At 39.8% G+C, this 25,485-nt stretch overlaps 3 protein-coding genes across 4 annotated transcripts in view; 2 read left to right on the forward strand and 1 right to left on the reverse strand.

The window, feature by feature from the left end:
- meox2a (mesenchyme homeobox 2a) overlaps positions 1-7,343 on the reverse strand; it is a 41,482-nt gene extending 34,139 nt beyond the window's left edge. Inside the window, exons 1-3 of one of the 2 annotated variants that reach the window (XM_077526337.1) lie at positions 6,799-7,343; positions 3,898-4,061; positions 287-438 (exon numbers count right to left, since the gene is read on the reverse strand). The gene's annotated coding sequence lies outside the window, so the exon portion shown is untranslated. The remainder of the gene's footprint in view (positions 1-286; positions 439-3,897; positions 4,062-6,798) is intronic. The other variant, XM_077526339.1, reaches the window with a different exon arrangement.
- On the forward strand, positions 1,758-5,737 carry sostdc1a (sclerostin domain containing 1a). Its single transcript, XM_077526342.1, has 2 exons — positions 1,758-2,654; positions 4,276-5,737. Exons 1-2 carry the CDS (start codon positions 2,453-2,455, stop codon positions 4,722-4,724), a joined length of 651 nt encoding a protein of 216 aa, XP_077382468.1. The 5' UTR covers positions 1,758-2,452; the 3' UTR covers positions 4,725-5,737.
- Positions 6,725-24,674, forward strand: crppa (CDP-L-ribitol pyrophosphorylase A). The gene is made up of 10 exons (XM_077526335.1): positions 6,725-7,106; positions 7,536-7,809; positions 7,971-8,120; positions 10,602-10,706; positions 10,785-10,830; positions 11,024-11,121; positions 13,035-13,106; positions 13,241-13,333; positions 13,967-14,071; positions 24,312-24,674. The coding sequence occupies exons 1-10, from the start codon at positions 6,832-6,834 to the stop codon at positions 24,417-24,419; spliced, it is 1,326 nt and encodes a 441-aa protein (XP_077382461.1). The 5' UTR covers positions 6,725-6,831; the 3' UTR covers positions 24,420-24,674.
- Positions 24,675-25,485: the final 811 nt, after the last annotated feature.

A 25,485-nucleotide genomic window follows, 5' to 3' on the forward strand; every position in this document is an offset into this window, starting at 1 on the left:
CAAGCACTGGCCAGCCGCTAAAACTTGGAAATCTCATTTAAAATCCACAGGGTAATAAAAAAAATATATATATAAATCTGCAGTCCAATGTTTGCAGAGGAATTACAGACACTGGAGTACGTGCAATACATTACATGCATAGATTATATAACAGCCAAAAAAAAAAAAAAAAGTAGGGAATAAATAAATAAATAAATAAATCCTGTCAGCAAACTATGCACAAAATCTAGATTCTAACCCAGGTCAACTATGCCAACCGCTACACCACGAGGCGCCCGTGCCTTACCGAGTCCGGACCCTCTGTGGTGAAGCACAACCCGACACCGCTTGCCGCCATACACTTTGTGGACCACCACAGAACCACCCAGGACTCCAGGGGACAAGCCACAATGTGGAGGACAAGGCCAGGACGCAGACTGGCGTCAGGTACGAGCGCAACTGAAACGACACCGATTCACACATGCGCTGTTAAACATTAAATAATATGTAGATACAGAACATTACATGTGATGTAAATATGGTACATTAGGGACATTGTAGAGCATTAAATATGATGATAACTTATATGGTCCAATCCAGGTGTAGATTAGAGAGGCATAAAGAACGTGAAATATGATGTAAAAATGGTACATTTAAAGCATATAGAACATTAAATGAGGTGTGGATGAAGCAGTGACAGCAGTGGGAGTAGAGAAACTCTAGGAGCACTCTGGGATACAAGAAATATTTGGGCGGGAACACTCAGACCAGATAGGGCAGTAACAATAACCCAATATGTACAAATATATATAGTAATTCAAACTCTTCTGTTTTTTGGATATTTAAATGTGTTTCTGTGCTGCGTTCAATGTAGCTTTTTATCTAAAGACAACACAGCTCTTTTTTTTTTTGGGGGGGGGGGGGGATAGTTTTTGTTTCTTCTACTTAAACCTCTATGTGTTGCCATGCCAACCACATTTGCACAGGGCCTTTACAATCAGTATAGTTTACTTTGGTCAAAAGTCTGAGTTTCTTGATGACTACAAATGGGGAAATGAGTTAAAAACTAAATGTATTCATCGTTTAAAAAAATAAATAAATAATAAACTTCAATTAGATGATTTCTCTTTGATGACAGGACCAACCAGATATCCTTAAGAGGTACAATATGTCCACCTAGTGGAAGGAAACCGACAAAGCAATTGCAAAAATAATAATAAGAATAAAAAAAGTACAGTAATGGAATTGATCAACAGGTGTCGCCGTAGTACCAAAAAAAAAAAAAAAATACAACAGACTAGCAGTCATCCGTCAGAATGAATGGGTGGAAGTGTAGAAAGTATTGGTACCCCTGGTTAAGATGTTTGCTTTAAATTCTAATTATATATATATATATATATATATATATATATATATATATATATATATATATATATATATATATATATATATATTTTTTTTTTTTTTTTTTTTTTTTTTTTTAAATACCCTAAATAATACAGGACGAAAATTTAAAACAACAACAACAAAAATCCAGTCATTAGGTGTCACCGTGTCACTTTTCAGTCATTGTTCCCGTCGGCCACCTTATGACCACCACCACCACCACCACTCCACCCCCACCCCAATGCAAGAACAAGGAGAGAGAGAGAGAGAGAGAGAGAGAGAGAGAGAGAGAGAGAGAGAGAGAGATAGAGGACGGGGGGGGGGGGGGGGGGGGGGAGCTTAATCCATTCCCTGAGCTTAAAAAAAAAATAAAATAAATCAAGATTTCTCACAGGTGACGGTATTTGCACTTTTGTAATAACCCTCCTCCTCCTGGTTCAGGCTCATTGACTGTTCACTGTGAACATGATAGCCTATGTAAGCCTTTTGTCAGACAGCCAGACAACCCAACCCACCTCTGATCCCTCATGCGTATAATGTATGTCGCTTAATAGTTTTTAAATAAGCATGGCGGGTGTGTGGGCACGTTCGAGATCACAAATTTTCAACCACTGAGGGAGAGATCAGTCAGTGTGCTGCGGCCTGCGAGAAATCATCCTGAATCAGTTTGAAAATACCATAACATCATCGCTAGCATGTTAGCATTAAGCTAGTAGATTCTGACTGTGTTTACAGCAAGGAGAAATCTACTCCCTTTCAACCTTTTCGTGTCTATCGTATAGTGCCATTGAATCCAGAAGAGAAACCTGGTCTCTTGTGGTTCAACACAGTAGCAATTTTGGAGAAGGGAATGAGTGAATGATTGCAAACGGAGTAACTATACAGGGATTTTCATGCTGTGGAAACATTCACTCAAGTCTGTCATTTTGCTTTGCAAATAAAATATAAGAAGAAGTGGGTGTAGTCCAAGCTGGTGACCCACCCAGTGAGAAGCACCTTAAAACCCCTCCTCCATATAAAACCAGTTGCAGCATCCTTCTCTTCATCACTAACTCCCTCCCCATCCTCCTCCTCCTCCTCATGCACCATGCAGCAAGAGTCTTTCTCACACTCGCTGCTTTTACTTTGCATCCTGCTGAGGAGCAGCCAGGCCCTCAGCAACGATGGCACCGAGCATGCGGGAAGCCTCTTCCCGCAAGTCGGCCCGCCACAGGGGGACGCGAAGCCGGGAAACGGGTCCCTGAACCGAGCGAGGGTCGGCGGGAGAGCGGCGGGGCGGGACAGAAGCGGTAAGATGAGATAAGTGCAGTGAATGTAAAATACTAGGTTCTTTTTGAAAGAACTAATTTGTGGCTTTTATTTTATTAGTCATAATAGATTTAATTATAGTCATTTAACACCCATTTCATAAAATAAATAAAACAATATAAATGTTTAAATAGTTAATTCTTAATAATTAATTGTAATTGTTGAACTTATATTTAATTTGTAATTCGAAACAAACATTAAAAATGTTAAATGTATTTTTTAACTTGTTAATTTTACTATTTTTTAATGTAATATTTACAATAAATAAATTGACCAATTATTTAATGCGATAAATCCATTAAAATAATAATAATAATAATGATAATAATAATAATAATAATAATAATAATAATAATAATAAATGCATTTGAATGAAACAATTTTAGGAAAAAAAATGGCTAAATAAATCCAACATTGCTGGCATCAGGCCAAAGCCGCTAAAGTCCAAATTTGTCAATTTCATCTTTTTCATAAACTTATACTAGTCTGCCCCCCCCCTCCCCCCCATAGCCTACTACTGTATTTATTTATTTATTTATACAAAATGTTTGGATTTGATGTAAAGTGTTGAAAATTGCTTGCTCTCTTCGAGAATGTTAATGGCTCAACACACCTGCCGTTTTTTTATTTTTTTGTCTTTCCTGAAAAGTGAAAATATTGAAAATAAAGTCGAATACTGTTACCATTTATTGTGGTTAGATACGGATTTCCAAAAACAACTACATTAAATACATAAATAAATTAGACATATCCCCTGGATTGGCAGGGAACCAGTTCAAGGTTGGGATAGCCGGCTGGGATAGGCTCCATCACCCCTGTGACGCTGTGATGGATGGATGGATGGATGGATGAATGGATGGATGGATGGATGGATGGATGGATGGATGGATGGATGGATCTTATTTAGGGCAAAATTTTGCAGAGGCCCCCCCAGACCACTAGAGGCCGCCAGGAGCGATTAAGAGTTAATTATGGGAGTATTTTTTTTATGTTTAGTTTCATGTTTGTTTGTTTTCTGGATTATTATTATTATTATTATTATTATTATTATTATTATTATTATTATTATTATTATTATGTAGTTAGTAGTAGTCATAGCAGTAGCAGCAGCAGTAGCAGTACTAGTAGTAGTAGCAAATAGCAATGCCTTTGTAATGTAATAAAAAGTGGGGGGCGATGGTGAATAAAAATAAAAATGAATGGTAAAAAAAACTTGAAACCCACTTGATGGCGTAGACTTGGTGATGGCGTCTTTTGCGGTGAAGTCATTCTCTCTATTCATCAAACGCTGTCACGGAAGGGCAGCCATTGTCAGGGAGGCGTGTGATGTTATGAATGGATGCCGGTTTGAGTTACAACACGTGACAATTTGCAGCCTGCAGCAAAATCTAAAAAAAAAAAAAAAAAAAAAGAGAGAGAAAAATCTTGCATTTACTTGGTGTTTGTATTAATACCTATTAATTTCTACTGTTTGCATTTGAGATAGTCATGTCACACTACTTGGATGACATAGAAGGGTTTGTTTACTAGTAGTCCTGTATTCATTCAGTAGTCATTTTGTAGCTGTTTATTGACCTGAGTTTTGTGTATATGTTCCCTCAGAGCGAAGCCAAATGGGCTGCAGAGAGCTGAGGTCCACCAAGTACATCTCGGACGGCCACTGCACCAGCATCCACCCAATTAAGGAGCTGGTGTGCGCCGGCGAGTGTCTCCCGACTCAAATGCTTCACAACTGGATCGGTAGCGCCCGCCAGTCCAAAAAGTTCTGGCCTCGTCATAGTACAACTACCAGCAGTACCCCTGACTGGCGCTGTGTCAACGACAAAACCCGTACTCAGCGCATCCGGCTGCAGTGCCAGGACGGCAGCGCCCGAACATACAAAATCACCGTGGTCACCTCCTGTAAGTGCAAGAGGTTCTCCAGGCAACACAACGAATCGGGACACAAATTTGGCGTTGTGACGCCTCCCCAGATCCTGCACAAGTCCAAGAGCAGGAAGTCGATGGGAAAGAAGCACATGAGCCAAAGTTGGCACCAGACTGCGCCATGAGGACTGCAGGCTTTGAGGCCGAGACTGTTTCATCATGTTTGTAAACAATAGGGAGAGGCCTACTTCCATCTGGCAGAATGCAAATGACCTGAAATTAAAAACCATTTTTGAGATTGGGATTGAAGTGCCAGATCATCTCCAAAAGAGAGAAGAATAACCTATTATGTAAAATAAATAAATTAAACAAACAAAAAAAGTAAATAAATGTAATTTTCAAAAGTAGGAAACACGTTTTCCTGATAACAGTATTTTTTTACTCGGTGAAACTCAGGGATACACACCCACTTCCTCCACAGAATACAATAAGATCCTACTCTGATAAAACTTCATCTGAGTTGTCGTAATCTCGAGGTAGACGTAATTCAACAGCTACAATTTTGTTTTTGAAATCGATTATACCAATATTTCCAAGGAAAAACTACAAAGAAACCTGACGCTTTGTGATGCTGTCTGACTTTTTAGAACGATGTATAACATGTACGACGTAAAATGATGTAAACACCTCGGCTTGTTCTAAATCTAAACATATCAACTGTCACACATGCAACACGCTGGAACAATTTGGAATTAATTGGAATAAACAAGGGATTTTCTAATATTGAAAGATGGTTCTTGGGGGATTTAAGATACAAAACAGCAATGGCCTTCCATTAGGGCAAGGTGAGCTATCTATTTTGTGAATATGTTTGCCTATGACAAAACAAAATATGATCCTTAACTTCCAGTTAATTCCCATTACTTCCCAAGGAAGGTTTACGATTGGATTATTTCCAAAATTTTCCATTTTAACTTCGCATGGAAATTTACCGGTAATTCTCCACTTCTTTTGCAAAGCCAGCTTTAAACCACACTTGTGTAAATAGTTGTACATGTGCATATGTCAAATTCACTTTTTTTTGGCATTTGTTTTTTTTTGACAACCATGTGTATAAAAAAAAAATGTAATATATTATATGTGGCTCTAATGTGTAGAAAAGCTTTGCCAATAAAGTTTGAAATTCATAAAATGAGAATCAAGCAGATTTATGTCACAAACACAAATTATCCATCCATCCATTTTCTTAACTGTTTACTCCTCACAAGAGTCGCGGGGGTGCTGGAGCCTATCCCACATGACTTCAGGCACTAGTCGGGGTACATCCTCAACTGGTTGCCAGCCAATCCAGGGAAACACAAATGAATGCATTCCAAATAGGAAAGTAATTATGAGCAATTTTGGGTGCTCTTATCATCGTTAATGTTACCCTCACGAGTACATTTAAGCTTTCTATTAGACTTCAGAAGTGCATAATACAGTAGACTACAGTATGCCAAATTGAAAACGAATAATAATAACAATAATATTTTTTTCCATTGTAGTCATTATTGTTATTGTTGTTATTATTAGTAACAGACAGACGTTAGATAATTTCGTGAGACTACAATTATACAAATATTCCAAGATAGACGTAAATATTAACAATTTGATTTATATATATATATATTTTTTTGTACTAAGTAAAGGATAAGCGTGTCTATCATCTAGTCTCGCTAGATGAGAGACTACAGTTGTTCATAATATCAAACAGCAATGTAGAAACTGAAGTTAACAGGCGCCCTATCATCACGCGAGATCTGCGTAATTCAGACGCGACCGGACTCTCGCGAGAACATTCCTCAGTCAGCTCAGTGTGTGTGTCAAGTTCGCAGAATTCACTCAATTTTAAGCGGAAATTTTACATTTTTTTGGTTACTAACTCAACTTTCATGTTGACACAATCACAGATCTTGCTTTAAATTACTTATTTACCAGTGGAAATATTTTTGGTCCTGGTGGATGGTACCTTTAGGTCATTCTCTGAATTTTTTACGTCGAATAGTCCTTTTATTTTATTATCTCAATACTTTGACACAAACCAAACAAATAGTAGTTCACATACATAAATATAGGACAGTGAGAAGATGAATAATTATGAAGTTTTGTACTGTACTTGTAAAATGTGACATGAATGTCTTTTATTTTGAATGCCAATGGCGGAAGTAAAATGGAAGGTTAAACACGGGCTCCAAAATCATCCAAGTTTGTAATACATACCTCTTTTAACACTTGGTATTTATCGGGAATGGGATGTTTTGGGGACATTCCACCCAGGAGATGATGGACGTTCCCCGCGTCGACATTTTTCGCGAGGAACCGGGCAGGCCCGCACATCCTGAGACTTTCCTTTCCAGCCAACGCGGGGAGAACGGCTTCGCGCCGGTCAAAGTTGGCGTGGATTTCCCGGTGTGTGTGGTCCTTCCTGCCGGCGGCAGCGGAGAGAGGACCGGACTGCAGACACCTAAACAGTTCTGCCTGCTAATGGGCCGACCGCTCATAAGCTTCACCATTCATGCTTTTGAGAGGTAATGGACGCACTGACTTTAAATTGGGGAAACTACGTTCGTATGTCGGCGTTTTCAACGGTGTAAGTCAAGTCAGTCTTGGGTCACAGGAGGACGGAAGAAGCTTGCTTCCAGACACATTTAAAAGACTAACTCAAGTTCAATTTTTCTTTGCTTATTTTTTTATGTGCCCCCACTAGTCTAAACATGGTATTTTGTTTAATATTGTGTTAGTGGAATAAGAATTAAGACAATTAATACAGCCGTTTTCAATTATCTCAGGAAGCTGCAGCACCGCCCCCTGCTGTCAAACCAAAATTGTCATCAAAGTGCTCGCATTAAGAACTCAAAGTGACCAAACCCAGAGTTATGATATTAAGAATGTGAGCATGAGGGCACGTTGCTGTTTCAGTCGACAGCAGTAGAATGTCAAAATGTCTTCCCTCGCAGGGTATCATGGATCCGCAAGATTGTGGTTGCCGTGGCTGAAGAAAACTTGGACCTGATGACAAGCATCATTTCGTGCTTCAAGCACACCAAAGTCCGGGTGGTGGTGGGCGGCTCCACGCGTCATAGGTCCATTTGTAATGGAGTCAGGGCTCTGGGTGAGGAAGACAAGGACGAGGAGCTAGACAACAAGGTCGTCATCATCCATGACGCCGTGCGGCCTTTTGTGGAGGAGGACTTCCTGTATCAAATAACCATGGCTGCCCGGGAACATGGAGTTAGTATGATAATAGTTTTGTATGACAAATGCATTACGATAATGGTGACCACACAAAATAACTAAACACACAGATCATCATCATCATCTTAATATCTAAACCGCTGGCAAACAAACGTGAGTAGAAATGTCTATGTCCGCTTCTGTTCCCCCTCTCACAGGCGTCAGGGGCCATCCGACCGCTCGTCTCCACGGTGATCGCCACCACGTCGGAGGGCTTCCTGGACCACTCGCTGGAGCGAGTTAAGTACAGAGCCAGCGAGATGCCTCAGGCCTTCATGTACAACATTATCCATAGAGCCTATCAGAGGGTACGTAGACAAGGAGCTCATGTTGTGCTGGCGAAGATAAGCGGTTCGGAGAATGGATGGTTGGATAGAATTTCTAACAGAGATGACCCTACAAAGTGCTTCACACATGGTTAAAATACAGAATCAATGTTTTAGTAAATTGTCAATAATAAAATAAAACATAACAATAGAAATGAAAGCGAAGTATCTATATCGGGCAGGAAAACTATGGAATCTGTTAGTGTTTTCCATTCTAGTATTTTATTTATTTATTTTTTTCAAAATATATCTAATTGATTTATTGTAGAGTAAAAAAAATAATGTTATTTTTATTTATTGTAATTTAACTCCATCAATTTTCTGAACCACTTATTCGTCAATTATATCTAAATTAATTTTAAATCCAATTAAACACCAAGAATCCCTTATTTTATTATTGAACCTATTTTTGCACATGCATTTAAACTTGTTTTTCTATATCTCATGACCTACCCCTCGGGTGAGTTAAATAGTTAAAATAGTTTTATTTTAATAATAATAAATAAATTATAAATTTTGTATCATTTTATACATGTATTTTTTAAAAATAAATTAAGTTACATTTAATTGTACTCATGAACAATTTAATTACTAAATTAACAATTAGTTCATAAAAACTACACCGATTCCATATTTCTTTTACAGAAACGTTTGCGGATACAGAGACCACACTAATCCATTATTTATACAACTAAAAACAGTAAAATTTAATGAATTGATGGAGTTTAACCGTCTCAAAATAATGTTTAAAGCCCATTATGAAATGGTACCAGTTAATATACAAATTAAATAAATAAAAAAAAGGGAAAGTGAGTATAAATTAAGAGGAACAGATATTTTCTCCACAACAAAATATAGAACAAAATAAAATGAACGATGTATTTCAACTTACGGTGTCAGCTTATGCTTCTGGATTGTAAAACAAAATCATCTCAGTCTGTCTGTATTTTTAAAAACTTGACAAAAGCTCAATTACTTGAAAAATACATATAGCACAAGGACATGCTGCTGAATTCTTTTACAGGATTTTTATATTGAAAGTGTCTTAACTGCTCGCTGTAAGGACTCTTGTAAGTGCTTTGTGGGCCGCATTAAATAATGGAATGGGCTATATGTGGCCCCTGGACCCATATTTTGCTCACCCTGAGACAGGCTTGTCTTCTTGGTGGAGGTAAAAAGTGCACTTTTCGAAACATGGGAAAGTATGTATCCTCACTGGCCAAGAGAAGTAAAGGATGTGCCGCCAATGATGATGTTTTCATTGTGCTCCTCTGATGACGACAGCGGGATGAAAGGCGCCAGATTAGCGAGACGCTTCGGTGAATTATCAGCAGACACATAGTGTCGGAGAGTTTTCACAAGACAACAGGATGATACATGAGCAGACATTGTTTCTCTGTTTGTAAACTGCTCCTTTGATGTGCTTTATTCATAGTTTCTTTTAATGTGATACTGTTTGAGTGATATGTAATTTACTGTGCATTAAACATTTGGTCGGGCTTTTCTTTTGTCTGGGTCACTTTCAACTCGTCTTAGACTTATTAAGTACAGGAGAAACTCGTCTTACAAATCTAAATATTCCAAAGTCTTTTTGTGGTACAGGTAGTTGCTCTGGCTTTTTTTGTTGTTGCTCAAGCAAGAAAGAGTTCATTCCCAATACCAGTCAAGTTTACTCTCAAACTAAACCTAAACAATGAGAACTACACATTGACTATTTAGAACCGCAGATAGCTGCTAGCTTAATGCTAACAAACAATGGAAAACCCTTTTAAGCAATGCATATTTGAATAGAAACTGTGGGAACACGTAGAGAGTCGATATAGTGATACTCGCAGGCATACATTCTTTATCCTCCATGAAAAACAAGTAATACTATTGCCACATTCTGTTACTTAATTGTGAAACTCTGCATTTGTGTCTATATGTCTGTATTATACTGCTCCTTGGTGGCCAAATTGTGCCCACCGGAAGAAGCTCAACGTGGGGCTGAAACGCATTAACAGGATTTCCATTCAGTTCAATTCTGAAAGATGATTTGAGTTACAACCACGCATGGTCATGGAATGAATTAAACTTGTACGTCAAGATTCCTCTGTATTCCGTAGCACCTGTTTCCTATAAAACTGACATAGAAAACAGTATTAAACAATTTATATTTGAACACCAGAGTGTTCAACCAAACCATTTTGTCTCACAAAATTATTCTAGCTTAATGCTAACATAGCATGTGAAATGGCACAGACAGGCTAATAGAAATTAGCATCAATCTTCTGATAATTCCGAACTCCTACTTTAACACACATTAATACTCATTGGAATATTCTCTCTGTACTATGGGAGGAATTACAGGAGCGTCATAGGAACATATGACGAGTCATGATAAGCATCCGATTGTATTATTTTTTTAACCTGCATTTCAAAAAAGATTGTTGTGGTTGTGATGTCATCACTTTCCCTCCTCAGTGCACCGAGGCTGACTTTGACTTTGGTACCGAGTGTCTCGCTCTGGTGCAGAAGTACTGCGCCGCCAACGCCAAGCTCATCGAAGGCCCGCCCAACTTGTGGAAGGTGACTTGCTCAACATTGATTTCCGTGTGACTGAGTTAGTGACGGTTAAAAAAAGGGGTTCAATTTGATGCATTTCAGGTCACCTACAAACGAGATTTGGCTACTGTCGAGTCTGTCGTCAAAGGTGAGCAACTGTACTTAACTAAAAATTTGTTTTTCTCAAAAATGAGCAACATTTGAATTACTATGGCATTTAGGAGTACGTATTCTGATTATGGAAAGATTTTGCCACTGTAATGGGTCCCTGAACCCCAAAAGTTTGAAAAGCCCTAGTTTCTGGTATTTGTTGTCCATCTTGTGGCGTCCTTTCCTTCCAGACACGCTATCTCAGTCGGTCTGCGTGATCACAGACGGACGTTCGCATGCTAGAATGTTGGCAGACACCCTCCACGCGGCTTTTTGTAGCCGAGAAATGGTACGTAAATCGGAACTGTTGACGTGTGTGTCGCACGCACTTGTCTATTTTCCTATGTAGTGGCTTCATCAATGAGCGCATGTTAATATGAGCGTCATCTGGGTGGTCCGCTGATGAACCAACTGGCCTGTCTGTGGTCAAGCGAGTAATGAAGTGTGACTTGTATGCATGCAGGAGAGCAGATGGCCGTCACATTTGCTGAACCGCAGCACTTTTTGTTTGATTAATTGTGGTGTGGGGGCGGCCTTCGTTCCTTTGTTGCCTGCTAGCTCATGTTACGAACTAGCAGACAGAAGTGGGGGGCCCGAATCTCATGACTTGACTTGAGTTAGACAAAAATTGTCAGTTTTATGATTGAGACACTTGCTGGGCAAAAATTTCTGAAAGACTGTACTCAGACGATTATTCGAATAAATTCCAAACTTGGGACTTGTAAACTTTAAGGTCTAAGACTTGAGACTGACTTGTGACTTACTCTCACCTCTGCTAGCAAATGACAGCGAGGCGCATCTGTAGACTATCCGCAGACCTATCACGGTGTAATTCTGACCTGCTCGTGTTGCGGTATACAAATAACATGCACAAGTTCTGCTTTCCTGGACCAACTAACCACCGCCGCAATTACGTGATCCCAACAGACACCATTCCTTCATCCTTATGAAGCCTTTCCAAGTCCTTCACTCAGCTTGTGTCAGCTGGCCTGGAAAGAGTCCCAGAGGTGAATTGGGGTCAGCGACGTCTGATTGCTGGAGACATTTGTGTCGAAGTACAAGTGTCTGGGAAGGCCAAGTGTTCCTCCCATGGGTGCTTTTGCAGAGAGAGCGTTAAAAGCCAAGTGGAGAAAGCGGAAGAATTAACTTGCATTGTTTGAAAACACTTGCACTTGGTGGCGACTGGAGTTGAGTGGCTGGAGGTTACTTTGAGTATCAGGTAAATATTCTTCATTTATATGGCGCTTTTCCACCTTACAAGGCCCTCAAAGCGCTTTAGATTCGACCACTCATTCACCTACTGACGACACAGCATCAGGAGCAACTGAAGGTTCAGTGTCTTGATCAAGGGTACTTCGATATGGTCACAATGGCATGGGATCAAAGCCACGACCTCTGAGTTGTGAAATTTTTAATGAAAATCTAATCCTTAAATCTGTTGTTCAATGATCTTAGAAGGATCAGGTATGTCATTGCTTTCTGGAAGCATCAACAATGGGTCAATTTCTGGCCTTGAGTGAAACAGTTTGTCTTCCTTATTGCTTCCGTTGTCAGTGCCCCTCTAGGCCCTCCAGGACATACCTAATTTTAAAAAGTCCCGTCTGGGATTCTGTGCCCAACCTGCTTTATACCTCATCCATTCCTAACCCTTCAAATCCTTAATTTCAAGTCCAAAATGGTTTTCCTGTTTGAATCTGTTGTCTTTCTGATCCAATTAGACATTTCGACATGTGTTTTCCATTCAAATGTAACACTTCCAGCCACTTGGTGTTATTCTACAAGTGAGAATGACGGTATGGCCCTGCCAGATGCTGAGTACTTTTGTCTGTGTTTATTTGCTGCTGGGTGTTAAGCTGAAGGACCAGATTTGACTGACACATCCTCTACCTCACGGGTTTCCTCCGCGGAGTTATCTCAACGAAATTTGGTTTCACATCCGTAGACGGCGTGTTTGTAAGCAATGGCTGTATCCAGTGAAGAATAAAGAACCAGGCAGGTTTATTGTTGGTTGGATTCTTTTCTCTTGTTTTTGTTTTTTTGAGGAAGGATTGTTTTTTTGGCTTGAGACACTTGACTTGACTTCTATTCGATGGGGCTCATTCAGTACTAGATGACAAAAAGACTAACTGAAATGCTTTTGAGACTTTGAAATGTTACAATTTGTGAATACTGATAGAAATCCGAACTATGTCTATTTTCCAGGAGGTGAACATCATCCAAGAAGTGATGGACGGCGGGTATCTGCTCAAGACCTGGAACTTCATCCAATTTTCTGTACGTTTACATTTTTCACAGGAGGGAAAACATTCGTTTCTTCAGACACATTTACTATTTGGCCACAGAAGAGAGAAAAATCACATCTGCTCTCAAAGATGGTTTCTTGATTTTGGATTTTCTTGGTGTTCCAGATGAACACCTCTGACTTGGCTAGAGTGGAGACCACGTTTACAGCAGTGGAGGCGAATGGACAAACGTGGCTCCACCCGGTGGTTATCATTGTGGTGAGTAGTTCTGCATCTATTTGCGCCATGGGACACAAATCCTGATATACTTGAGAAAAAAAATTAGACAGGAAGGCTGCAAAATTACGAAGCCTGATCCGTTTCACCAGCATGAAATCAACTCGGGTTGTTGAGGCTTCGAGAAAAAATTCAAACGGCCTCTGAATTTCACGCTTGTAAGCGAAGCAGCCAAAATGTTTGTCTTACTTTCTGTGTAGCAGCAGTCAGCCTGTTACTTATCACGGCTTTGGTCACATGGTAACAATCAAGAGGAACGTGTTGGTGGCGCTTTCCAGGGTGGAAAAGCAAGCTGGTTGTTGAGATTCTGATGTTTTGTCTAAGACAATTGTAATGAAGGGAGAGAGGTGCAGCTGTCTCAAGTTATGGAGTTTGGGTACCAGAGGTGGAATGCAAGTAAGTCACATATGCACAAGACATAAAGTCATTCTTAAGTCCTTCAGGTTTCAAGTCAGGTCTGTCGTACATTTTAACCAAGTTAGTCCCAAGCCTAAATATGTGCACTTAAGTTTGACTTGAATCAAATCACGTGACATAAGCCCCCATCTCTGTTACATACTATACGGAAATTAATATTTGGACAACGTAGTCACACTGTTTCTTTTATTTTTATAGGTCCATTTAGGCACCCCGGACCAATGGCCGCCCTTTGCACACTTGTCCTGGGTAGCCAGTTTCCGGAATGTTTTCATGTACGGTGTCCATTTGCAGCAGTCAACGGTAAGCTCGTTGTCTTCATGTCTGCCTTTTCCCAGCCAGCGTATTGTTTCTGAGAAATGCCTCCTTTTAAGAGTCACCAAACAAAACATTGTGCTTTGTTGTACATGATTTGTTGCCGTGTCCTGATTAAATGCCAGTTGCTGTTTTTTATCAACCGGTGAAAGGCCTCTCTAGAAATTGATTTGTTTTGTTAAAAGTCACATACACTGGAAATAATTCAGCCCCCAAAGCCAGTTTGAATTAACAAGATGAAATAGCTCTTATCATAAATAGACCCACAAAAAAAGTCTTAAGGAGGTATGAAGAAAACCCACAGGAATTCTGATATTTTGATTTGAAGCATCCATATAAGGTTCTACATGTTAATTTCCAGATGCAATAACTCCTCTCTGAATGCTCTGATTCCCTTCAAACTGTAGAACTCACATCATATCCACGACTGGGGCATAAACGTAACCTCCCTCTCGTACACGTTGTACTGAATGCCAAAGCAGTTGAGGAAGATATCGTATCGCTTTGCAGTTTAAAGTACTTTGACCTCCAAGCATGTTGTGAGAATCATTGAAAAGCATGCGGTCGACCTCAAATCTCTAACTCATCGCTTGGTAATTATAGTGGAATTATCCATCGGAGCAAGTGAGAAATCACAAGCTTCACTTCAAGTCAAATCAGGACTTCTCTTTGGCGCGGGATATATGTTCAAGAGTGGCTTTGACAGCGGGACAAATGAGGCTGATATGTCTTCATAAATCAAATCTGCTGCGTGTCTAGGGATGACATATACTGGTTTAAAAAACACGGGGGAGGACAAGATGAAGCTATCTTCTGCATGCTCACATCTGTCTTTGATTTGACGATCACACGTTACGGTTCACTTCTCAATTATGGAGATGCATGTAGCAAAACAGATTGGGATAAATCTCAGTCCTTTTATGATCGAAAATAGATCATTCTTTCCAGAAGTACTGGCTGTGTCCAGCATGGGGCAAAAATCTCACTCATTTAAAAAAAAAACAGGGAAGAAAACTGGTAATGAAGACTGTGAAGAGGCTTACAGCAAGTACAGGATGGATGCATCAACACATATTGGGATAAATCTGTCCTTTATTGTCTAAACTACATCATTCTTTCCAGATGATGTTTCAAATGTCCTTTTAGGTCCTTTATAAACCACTCAAGTCCCCATTTAGGACCTCTGCCAGGGTGCTTTGGCCAGTGCTGTGGTGGTTTGCAGGTCAATTTGCAGCAAGCTTGTGCCTCTGTCCAAAAATTAAGACATCATTTGGCCTTGGAGGAGGTCACTCTGTGCCCATATTAATAATAGGGTGACGTCTGTGTTAATTTCCTATTGAGTCTGGATTATCTTAAAAAAATAAAAAATTAAAATTAAAAAAAATAAAAGATATTTTGAAAGAACATGGGCTATTTTAGCCATCAGTACTGCCATGGTGAACAAAGTCAAATTTGTCGGCTTGTGTTTGAAGGCTTTTAAAGCAATAATCACATAATTTAAGATCAATTCAGAGGAGTTGGAGTTTTGGAGCTTGAATATGAAACCTTTTCTCAATTCCCAGTTGGAGATCCTTCAAAAATTCCGCATCTTAACTTCTCACAGAAATTGACTAGAAAAATTCCAATCATTAAGGAAACGCGATGAAAGTACTTTTCGGTGTGTTGTGCCCTCTGAGGACACCGCCAATCATCAGGTTTTCGCTAAGGTGTGAAAACCTTAAACTGCATACTCTAGTTACCCGATCCCTCCCCAAAAAGTGACACCATATTGTGAAAGCATGAGCACTATGCAGCATATCTGCGTGGATAGTAGGGGTGTGAATTGCCTAGTACCTGACGATTCGATTCGTATCACGATTCACAGGTCACGATTCGATTCGATACCGATTAATCCCGATACGAATTTATAAGTCGATTGTTGCGATTTTTTTCATTCAAATTTAGAAAATACTAATCAGTAAGCTTGTAGAGTGTAAGATTTATATGAAAATTTATTATTTATTTATCTGAAATTTCAGTCTTATAGAGGTTGTAAATAACATTCTTCCATGCTCAAGGTGTGAATCCTAAAAAAAATAAAAATAAAAAAAATAAAATCGATTCTGCCGCTTATTGAATCGATTCGAGAATCGCGCGATGTAGTATCGCGATATATCGCCGAATCGATTTTTTTTTTAACACCCCTAGTGGATAGGAAGTGTCACATGATCCCTCCCCTGCACTCAGTCCCTCTCGCTTGTCACCCTCTGAAAATACACTTGTCAGTCCGATGTCAGGCTGATGTATGGCGGTTGTAATCAGCGCAGTGAGAGCCCTGATGTTTACCCAAGCCCGTATTTCCTCCCTGGCCCGGGAATCCTAAACCTGTGAGGAGATTAGCCGGCACGCGGAAAGAAAAGAGCAGTAGAGAATGGAGACGAGGTCGGGTGAAAAGGACTCGGCGGGGTCTATTCTCCCGGATCTGTTCACGTCATCGTCTGAAAGGCAGACGGGTGTAACCCGATCCCACCCAAAGAATCTCTTACGACGACAGCCTCCGAGTTGCACCCTGGTGTGGGTCAAGGGAGATTAGGGGCAACTGGTATCTCTGCGGTTTCTCAGGCTAAATCCCCACAGTTGTCCCACTTGTCCAGTGAACCTCTGGTTTTAAAAGGCTTGAAGCGCATAACTTAAAGGGTTTATCTTCTGTAGGAAGCCGCAAACGCGTTCTTTGAAAGTCTCCTCTCGTTTGGAGATGTTTCTGACCACCCAGCTGTCGTGTCACGGGGGAACCGGAGATTATGCGCGGACCTCATCAGATTGTTTTCTCCGAGTTCACCTTTTCACTCTTACAAAAATGTCTGTATCGAAAAGCTCCTCCTACATATTTTTTTCTTTTTTAAAAAAAAAAGAAAGAGTCGACCCTTCGTCATTCTTTTTCATTCATACATCTTATTCCAATATAAGTCTGTTATTAGGTCTGTGTGTGTGTGTGCGCGCGTATGTTTTTTTTAACAACATCTGGAAGGGAAAAAAAAAAAAGAAAGCCATCCGCATCGCCCACACATTCTTCTAAAGTCATAAAACAATCGGCACCCCCACCTATTTTTTGTTTTTCTATCGCTTTTAAATCTCACCTCGTCTTCCTGTCAATATGAGAAAAACAGACGCGGTCAAAAAGAGGAAAGCCATATCTCCTTTTAAAATATCGTGTACTCCTTTGCACCTTTCAAAAGGGCACTTTTGACCTTGACACCCCCAATTCCTCTCTCTTGGGATTAATCATATCGGCCTACCACGTCGCTTCTTACATTTTTATCAAAAGCGGTCATATATAATCTCCTTCTTGGGGGTCCCTCCCCCTAGAGGTTTATCATGCTCGATTCATTTCCATCCTAGCCCATCCTCATGTTGCACACACACAGGCACACAGGCACACTTCTCTCTTTTTGAAATCTTAACCCTAACCCTTATTTTTATCGTTTTCCTTTCATACGTCATCAAAAAAAGTGGATGTCCTACCGCAGTTGTTGTCACCTGTTCAACACACTGCGTCCTTTGCCCGACCACATACACGCCACAATTCGGTGTGTTTAGGCTGGTTAGTACAGGAACTGATCCTAAAAGGCCCAAAGTGCCGTTTTGGAGTGTGTACGCAAGCTTGCATTCTGAATCGTGTCACTTCATCCATCACACTCCTGGCCTGCATGCTTCCGTATGACCTCAACTAAACATCCAGCGTTCTGCTCCTTGCTAAAAGGTATGTCCGTCTTGTTCTTCACTTCCCCTGGAAAAGTATCAGTTTAGTTCATACCTCCTCACTGTCTAGTTTTGACGTCTCTCAAAAGATTCTGTACATTAGATGTGATGAACGAACTGCTATGTTTGTCTGAGTATTTTGGATACAAGCAATGAAAGCGCTTTAGTGAAAGGCTGGGATGCCGACGATTGTTCTCACCGTGAGGTCCTATTAGCCGAAGGTTTGTTTCCCTTTCAGATGAAGTAAGGTGGAGTGGGAGCGTTGCAGGCATATAAATGTGCAGACTAACGAAAACATTTCCTGGAAGAACCTCATCAATACATACAAAATACTGCAAATTGTAATAGTCTTATCTGTCGGGGTCAAGTAGGCTATTAAAATCCCTCTTGTTAAGACTCAATTCAGCAGATCGGGATAACACTGTATTTCTTAATATCTGTTGTCACTCAAAAAAAAATAAAATAAAATAATTCACATGGTTCCCTAAATAAGGGCCAAATCATGCTTATATGTCACACCTGTTGGCTGTAAAACTGACATATTAATGAAAAGGGAATTAAATACCTGCGATTGGTTGGCAACCAGTCCAGGGTGTCCCCCGCCTACTGCCCAGAGCCAGCTGAGATAGGCGCCAGCACCTCTCGCGACCCTTGTGAGGAATAAGCGGTCAAGAAAATGGATGGATGGAATTAAATACTCTATTTAAAACTAGGGATAGGCCGATTATCGGTGCCGATGTTGACATTTTGATGATCGGCAAAATGTTCAATCAAGCCAAATTATTTAGTCAAATCAAAGTTTGCTACCTTAATGCTAACATATTGTTAAGCAAAAAAAAAAAAAAAAAGCCACAGGTGGGGAAAAAAGGAAATTAGCATAAATATTGCAGTATGCAGAACGGTGATGCGGTAAGATTGTCAGATATCCAATTTAATCCGTCAATGTTCTTTTTTTATGAAAATTGCAATTACAGTAATTCACTTGATCCATGTAGTATAAAATCCATCCTTGGTAATAACAGCAGACTTAACTTCTTTCGTTAAATATGAGCGTGAACAAGCCCTAACAACATTTAAGTTGCCAGTGGAAATTTCCAGGCCTCGTAAATGATGCATTAAACACCAATCGAATGCCTCCATCCATCACAGATTCCAATGGTCACAGGAGCTTATTCGACTGTCACCAGTCAGGATAGCGAGAGGTCGGGACCCTTTTGATAGACTTGCGCACATATGGCTTTGACTATTTCAATGAAGAGCTTCAAGAGGCTGATAGGGATCAAATACAGCACATATATATAGAGAGAGAGAGCTGTCAGAACCAGTGGAAAGTAGTTTTCCAGACATAAATCAAAGTTGGCATTAATGCGACTGCAACTGAAGGTTTTGAATTCCTTATCTTTGCAAATCATCTCATCAAGGAATTGGCTGAGCTGTGTCTGACACGCATGAACTCTAAACACCACATTTCTATCTAAAGCCTTAAACTATCCGTGGTTGCGTAGGCACGGGCTGTCGGGATAAACTGTGTTATGCGGGAAAAAGTGGTTTAAAGGAGAAAAAAAAAACCAAAGTTTTGTTGGCATGTATGTTCTATGCAGCCCCACTTGTCTAAATATGATATTCTGGTTAGAATTCAGCCATTTTTGTCCATCTCAGGGGGCAGCCATTTTGCCACTTGCTGTCGACTGAAGATGACATCAATGTCGCTCAGGTCTCAGGTAACCACCAATCACAGCGCAGCTTCAGAAAACAGGTGAGCTCTGATTGATTGTTGCCTGAGCCCAGAGCAACTGTGATGTCATCTTCAGTCGACAGCAAGTGGCAAAATGGCCGCCCCCTGAGATGGATAGAAACGGCTGCATTTTGCTTCATAACTTATATTCCAAAAATGTAATATTAATCACAATGTCATGTTTAGACTAGTGAGGTCACATAACATATTATTGTCAAGAAATGTCCAAGATGTACTTCCACTTTAATACAGTGGTTAGTAGGGGTGTTAAAAAAAAAAATCGATTCGGCGATATATCGCGATACTACATCGCGCGATTCTCGAATCGATTCAATTTAAAAAAAAAAAATCGTGTTTTTTTTTTTTTTTTTAAGAGCTCAGAATTCTTCATTCGGTAGTCTTACCGATTCAACGTCTTATCATCATTGCCTTTTTTTTTGTGTGTGTGTGTGTGTGAATCGATTTTTAAACTTCCATTTTTAATGGAAAAATATTCAACAAAACGTCTGACTTCGGGTTAGGATTCACACCTTGAGCATGGAAGAATGTTATATGAACGGAACATTAAGCCTTAATATTTTATTTCAATGCTGTTCAAACATGAAACAGATTACAACCTCTATAAGACTGAAATTTCAGATAAATAAATAATACATTTTCATATAAATCTTACACTCTACAAGCTTACTGATTAGTATTTTCTAAATTTGAATGAAAAAAAATCGCAACAATCGACTTATAAATTCGTATCGGGATTAATCGGTATCGAATCGAATCGTGACCTGTGAATCGTGATACGAATCGAATCGTCAGGTACTAGGCAATTCACACCCCTAGTGGTTAGTATACATAAACAGTAGTGCCTTGCAATACAAATGACTCAACAAAGTTTTTTGAGATACGTGCCATCATTTGGATGGCGGCTTGATTTGACTTACGAGCTCAAACTGGCTGTCAAACTTTGTGATATAAAGAGACTAAAGATGAATTTAAAGAGGCCATAAAGGCTTTTGTAAATATTCTTTAATTCACGGGGCCCTGTGTCTCCCTCTCGCTCAGTTTGGGCATCCTGGCAGTCGACTTGGTGAGCTGTTATTTAATTTGGACTCTTGGCTCGTCATGAAGTCGGGGGGGGGGGGTTAAAGTGGGATCTTGGGAGAGTGTCACCGGCCGACTTCTTAATTACCAAAAGAGACCTTTTGGACTTGAAAGCGTCCATTGAGTTGGTGGCATTTGCGGATGGGGCAAACGCTCGCTGTGTGGTCACCGCCTTTCAAAGCCCTGTGGCTCGCCAGAGTCCTCATGATTGAAGTCTCATTGGTTGAAAAAAGTTGCAGTGGCGGCATCAATAACAATAACAAGGCCCTTTTGCTTGTGTTTATGTATCCGGCGCACATGGGAATGATTGGGAATGGCTTCAGTTTCAGCTCGTGCCCAATATTCCATCTACAGAATATTAAAACAATGGTATCACTTTATTTGGCAAACTGCTCAGTTTCTTTCATTTGTTGCTGCCTCACAGTTCTAAGATTCTGGGTTCAAATTTGGCATTCCAATTTTGAGTTAGCATACTCTCCTTGCGCTTGCATACGTTTTATCCAGGTATTTCTGCTTCCTCCCACGTTCCAATAATATCTGTGTAAAGCCCACCGCACACCGCGTGATGCGGCTGAACCCGACTTGGGCTGGACTGTTGCAAAAAAAATGAAAGCTGGTAAGACCCAAACAAACATTGAGCGATTTTTTCTATGGACTCCCTTTATAGGCTCTTCTGAAGCTTCACATACAGTATATTGTACTTTAGCACTTTTATTAAACCTTAAAAAAATAGATAAGATATAACATCTTTTCTGATGCTGATTTCTGTTAGCCTGCCTGTCAATGCTGAAAAAGTCCCATGTCAAGTACATGAAAAGTGCCAAGAAAAGATTGGATTAGTCCGTAATGGACATGGCAGAGGACGAGCGGAAAATGTCCTGGTGCTAACACGCATCAACTAACATCTGCGGTCACACTCTTTCTGATTCTTGCCAATCAATGATGACACTTCTGGCTCGGGGGAGATGGAAAGTGCGGCAGGCACTCGTCTCGTAAAAACCAAAAACTAATCTTGTAAAAACCAAGTTAACCTGATATATGGATATATTTTTTTTTTAAAAGTGAATATCAACCATCTGAAGATGAGTGGCTGGCTTTTAACAGGTGAGGCGTTGGCTAAGACTCCGATATGCGTTTAGCCTTGAGCGCTTAGCGGTTTCACCACGAGGATTTAGGAAAAACTGTTTGGCCTGTGATGAAGACTCGCTAATCCCACCAAGGATCACATTCCCCCCTCCTATTTCCACGTCAGGAGCGGTACCCCCAGCTCTCCGCCATCCTCTTCAAATCCCTTTGATGCCTCGCTCTCTGTTGTTGTTTAGTAATTCGACCCTGGAGATCACATTTTCTCGACGGACTGCTTAGTATTTGTGTGCCACCGTGCAAACGACAACTTGATTCAATAACACTCCGCTTTGAAGCTTGATTCAAAGAGTGCGTGCGTATATGGAGTGGAAGGAATTGAACATGGACCGTAGACTTTCTCTGATCTTCCTTCTAGTCTTATGCAAATTAGCTCAGAGGCCCCCCAACCACAGGACACGAGATGTGTGTACCTGGTTAGACGGAGAAAGTGAACTACTCATCATCAGAGTGAAAGTTTTATTATTATCGTCACATGGCTTGCTTGTTCCGCGGTGCGCACATCAAAGCACTCGTCATGGTCACGCAGTATGGTTGGAAAAAAAGCTAGGAAAAATGACTAAAAACAAAAGTGTCTGGAGAGCTGCTTCAGGAATTGGAAAAAGGCAAATGACGAGGCAGAAGAAACAACAGCTGCCTTTGAGGGACAATAACAATCCGATTTAAAATGCATGTACAGGTTTATAGCTACTACTTTCTTTATTACTTGTGCTTTTATTCTATTGTAGGATAGACTTGGTACTTGGTCTTATTTGAGACTTCTACCATCCATATTGCCATAAGTATTGTGGTCAGAAGTTTCATCACTTGTTTGGGCGTTTTTACTAAAAATCGGAATAGCCAAAACTAGCGAGGCTAACTGCTACTCACATCCACAACCATTTAATTTTTTTTTACTTTCGAAACACGTGAAAATGTAATGAAAATTGTGATTGACGGACGACGGGGAAGACTGATTGGAAGAAAAGTAATCATCTGTCCATTCATGAATTCATCCAGCCACCCAGCAGGCATCCATTCATGTCAGCTGACTCATGTATTCATAAAATTCAGTCCTTGATTCATCCAATCTTCCATTGGTGCATTCATCAGTCTGCCCATCCATTCCATTCATCCAACCAACTGTTGATCAGTCATCCACTCACCATTCATCCACTCACTCGCAAGTCCATTCATTGGTCCATTAATCCGCTAATTCATAAGTCCATTACCCAGTCATCCATCATGTCATTGATCCATTCGTCAGTGTGTTAAACTGTTAGCCTACCCGGGCCCGGTTTATTCATACATTCATATCTTAAATATTTCTAATTCTTGGAATCCAAGATTCTTTGTGTTTGCAACTAACAATTTGACATCTTTTGGCGTGTTTGCTTTCTTTGGGGAGAAAAAAAAAACATTAACGTGACCTTCTTCCCTGGTTGTGATTAGAGCCTGCTTTGTGTCATTATCCACGGTCAGGCCCGATTCTACGCTTTTCGCTAACCCACCTATAGTCACGTGCAGCGTATGCAGCCGCATCTGTTCGGACCTTCAAAAGACACAATTTGGTTAAACTTTTGTCTCCGAGTTGGTTTCATGAGAATTTTTCCGTGGGTCTACTCACCAATTCCATATTGCAAACTTGAACTCCTTTCATGGGCTGAGTTATTTATGAATGGTGAGTTATTGCTATCTTCACAGCCATCCACAATGGCTCAAACTAAACTTTTTAGCAATTTTCGTTGCTCATTGGTCTTGTATACGTATACAAATTTTGGTAGCAATCAGACAAAAGGTCTAGGACCAGAAAATGAAAATGGCCCAAGTGGTAGAAATGAAAAAGTCTGGTGAACTTTGTAAAATGAAAGCAGGATTGCTTCTGAAGACGAAATAAATCAAAGTAGGGAGTATGCAGCCTGCGAGGAATGAAGAAGTTGTGGGGGTTGAAAAGCATGAAAAGTTCACTAAAAAGCTCATGGAGAAAAAAAAAAAAAAAAAAAGATCCTCAAAAGACTTTGGTGGCCTCTTGTGTTTAGATGTGACACTTAGAAAGCACCAAAGCGTCTTCATTCGGTTGCATTATTCTTGGAAAATTGCTCTCATGTGTAGGAGGAATAAAAGAACACGCAAGGCACGCACAAACTAAAGGCCTTATTATCATTAAACACAACAGCGAACAAACCATTAGGTGCATTTATCAAACCAACCATCAGGCTAAATCATCCACTCATCACCCTTAATTGCCCTGTGGGGATAAATCAAGTTTTCTTCATTTGAATCACCAATTGGTGCATTCATCCAATACACCCAGTTCACACGGATTCAAAGTGGTGTCCGTATGGCAGCGCTTTTAAAATGTTAAAGCCGATGTAACATTATGCACTAGTTGGAACATTTCATTCAGTGATTCTCTAATCTACATACCTCAAGTGGTACAAAAATCACCACATTAATCCATCCAGTGATTTTATTTACCCTTTCATCATTCAATTCATCAAAAACTTTTTTTTTTTTCTTTTTTTTTCCCCCCAGGATGCCGAGAGTCAGGAGAAGTCTTTGTCAAAAGTGGCCGAGCTAGCGTCAGCTTTGATTCGGGACCGGAATAGGGCTTTAGCGGGACAACTTCTACAAGCGTGGTGATGCCCTAAAAATCACTTGAGGTTGGCTCCAAGTTCAAATGTACTGGGAAGCACAAGCTGTCACTCATCTGCTAAGCCCGCCTCCACATCTTGATAGGAGGCTTGTTTTCACAGAGACTGACTAATAAATTGACTTGGACATGTGGAATTGCCGGAATGTCCCTTTTGCCCTCCAGACTGATGCTGTTCTTTCATGGTTTTTGGGAGGCTTGTAATAAAAATAAATACATAAAAAAATAAAGAAAACTTCATCATATGAAGGTGTGTTTGATTTGAGTTCTTTTGACTTTTTCCCCAACCAAAATCATCTCATTTGAGTCCAGATTTGTGTGTGGAACTAACAATACCACAGTATACACATACACGGACAGGCCACCTCTTCAGGTACACTTGCACAGTTGCACCTAATGCTTAGAATCATTATAAAGTATATAATTTTGAATGGGGAAAAAATATTAGAATGCTTCAACGTCTAGTTATATTTTTCTTTATTCTAGCTTTAATTTTGTGAAAAATTTTAAAAGTAAAATGTTTCAAAAACAACACAAAATATATATTTTAAAAATTAATTTCAAAGAAGTTAAATGTTTTTTATATTATTATTTCTTAGGTATTGGAAATGTAATTTTTAAAATCTAAAAAGAAACTATATTTAAAATATCTTTGCCCATTTTAAAAATTCAACCATAAACTAATGTAAAATATATTATTCTGAATAGGAAATAGTCTATAAAAAGAAAACATGTTTAAGTATTTTACATATTTTTAAAGTAAAAAATATGTAAAATACCAGTATTTATGTAATAAATTTGTAAAATTTGTAATTATAGTTAGAAATTATACCCCCCCCCCCCCCCCCATTTTTGTAATGTACTGTCAATTTTTTAATAAACAGTGTTGATAATTAAAACTTTATTCAATTTAATAAAATTGAATCTTCTTCATGTGTAACTGCGCTTACCTCATTTGTAGTGAAATGCTGCCCTCTGGCAGGACTAAAGTGGTCATTGCAGCCACAGTTTATACACCTGGGAAGAAATCTATTACCTTTCACTTGTTTCATGGAC

Source organism: Festucalex cinctus, chromosome 7 (genome assembly GCF_051991245.1).
Source record: "Festucalex cinctus isolate MCC-2025b chromosome 7, RoL_Fcin_1.0, whole genome shotgun sequence".
Classification (NCBI taxonomy): domain Eukaryota; kingdom Metazoa; phylum Chordata; class Actinopteri; order Syngnathiformes; family Syngnathidae; genus Festucalex; species Festucalex cinctus.

What these genes read in the sequence shown, in the direction of transcription:
- sostdc1a (XM_077526342.1), top strand. Translation starts at nt 2,453, where the DNA reads ATGCAGCAAGAGTCTTTCTCACACTCGCTGCTTTTACTTTGCATCCTG. An exon ending in GGCGGGGCGGGACAGAAGCG is followed by an intron (nt 2,655 to 4,275) that starts GTAAGATGAGAT and finishes ATGTTCCCTCAG; the next exon opens with AGCGAAGCCAAATGGGCTGC.
- crppa (XM_077526335.1), top strand. Translation starts at nt 6,832, where the DNA reads ATGTTTTGGGGACATTCCACCCAGGAGATGATGGACGTTCCCCGCGTC. An exon ending in TCCATAGAGCCTATCAGAGG is followed by an intron (nt 8,121 to 10,601) that starts GTACGTAGACAA and finishes TTCCCTCCTCAG; the next exon opens with TGCACCGAGGCTGACTTTGA. An exon ending in TCCATTTGCAGCAGTCAACG is followed by an intron (nt 14,072 to 24,311) that starts GTAAGCTCGTTG and finishes TTTTCCCCCCAG; the next exon opens with GATGCCGAGAGTCAGGAGAA.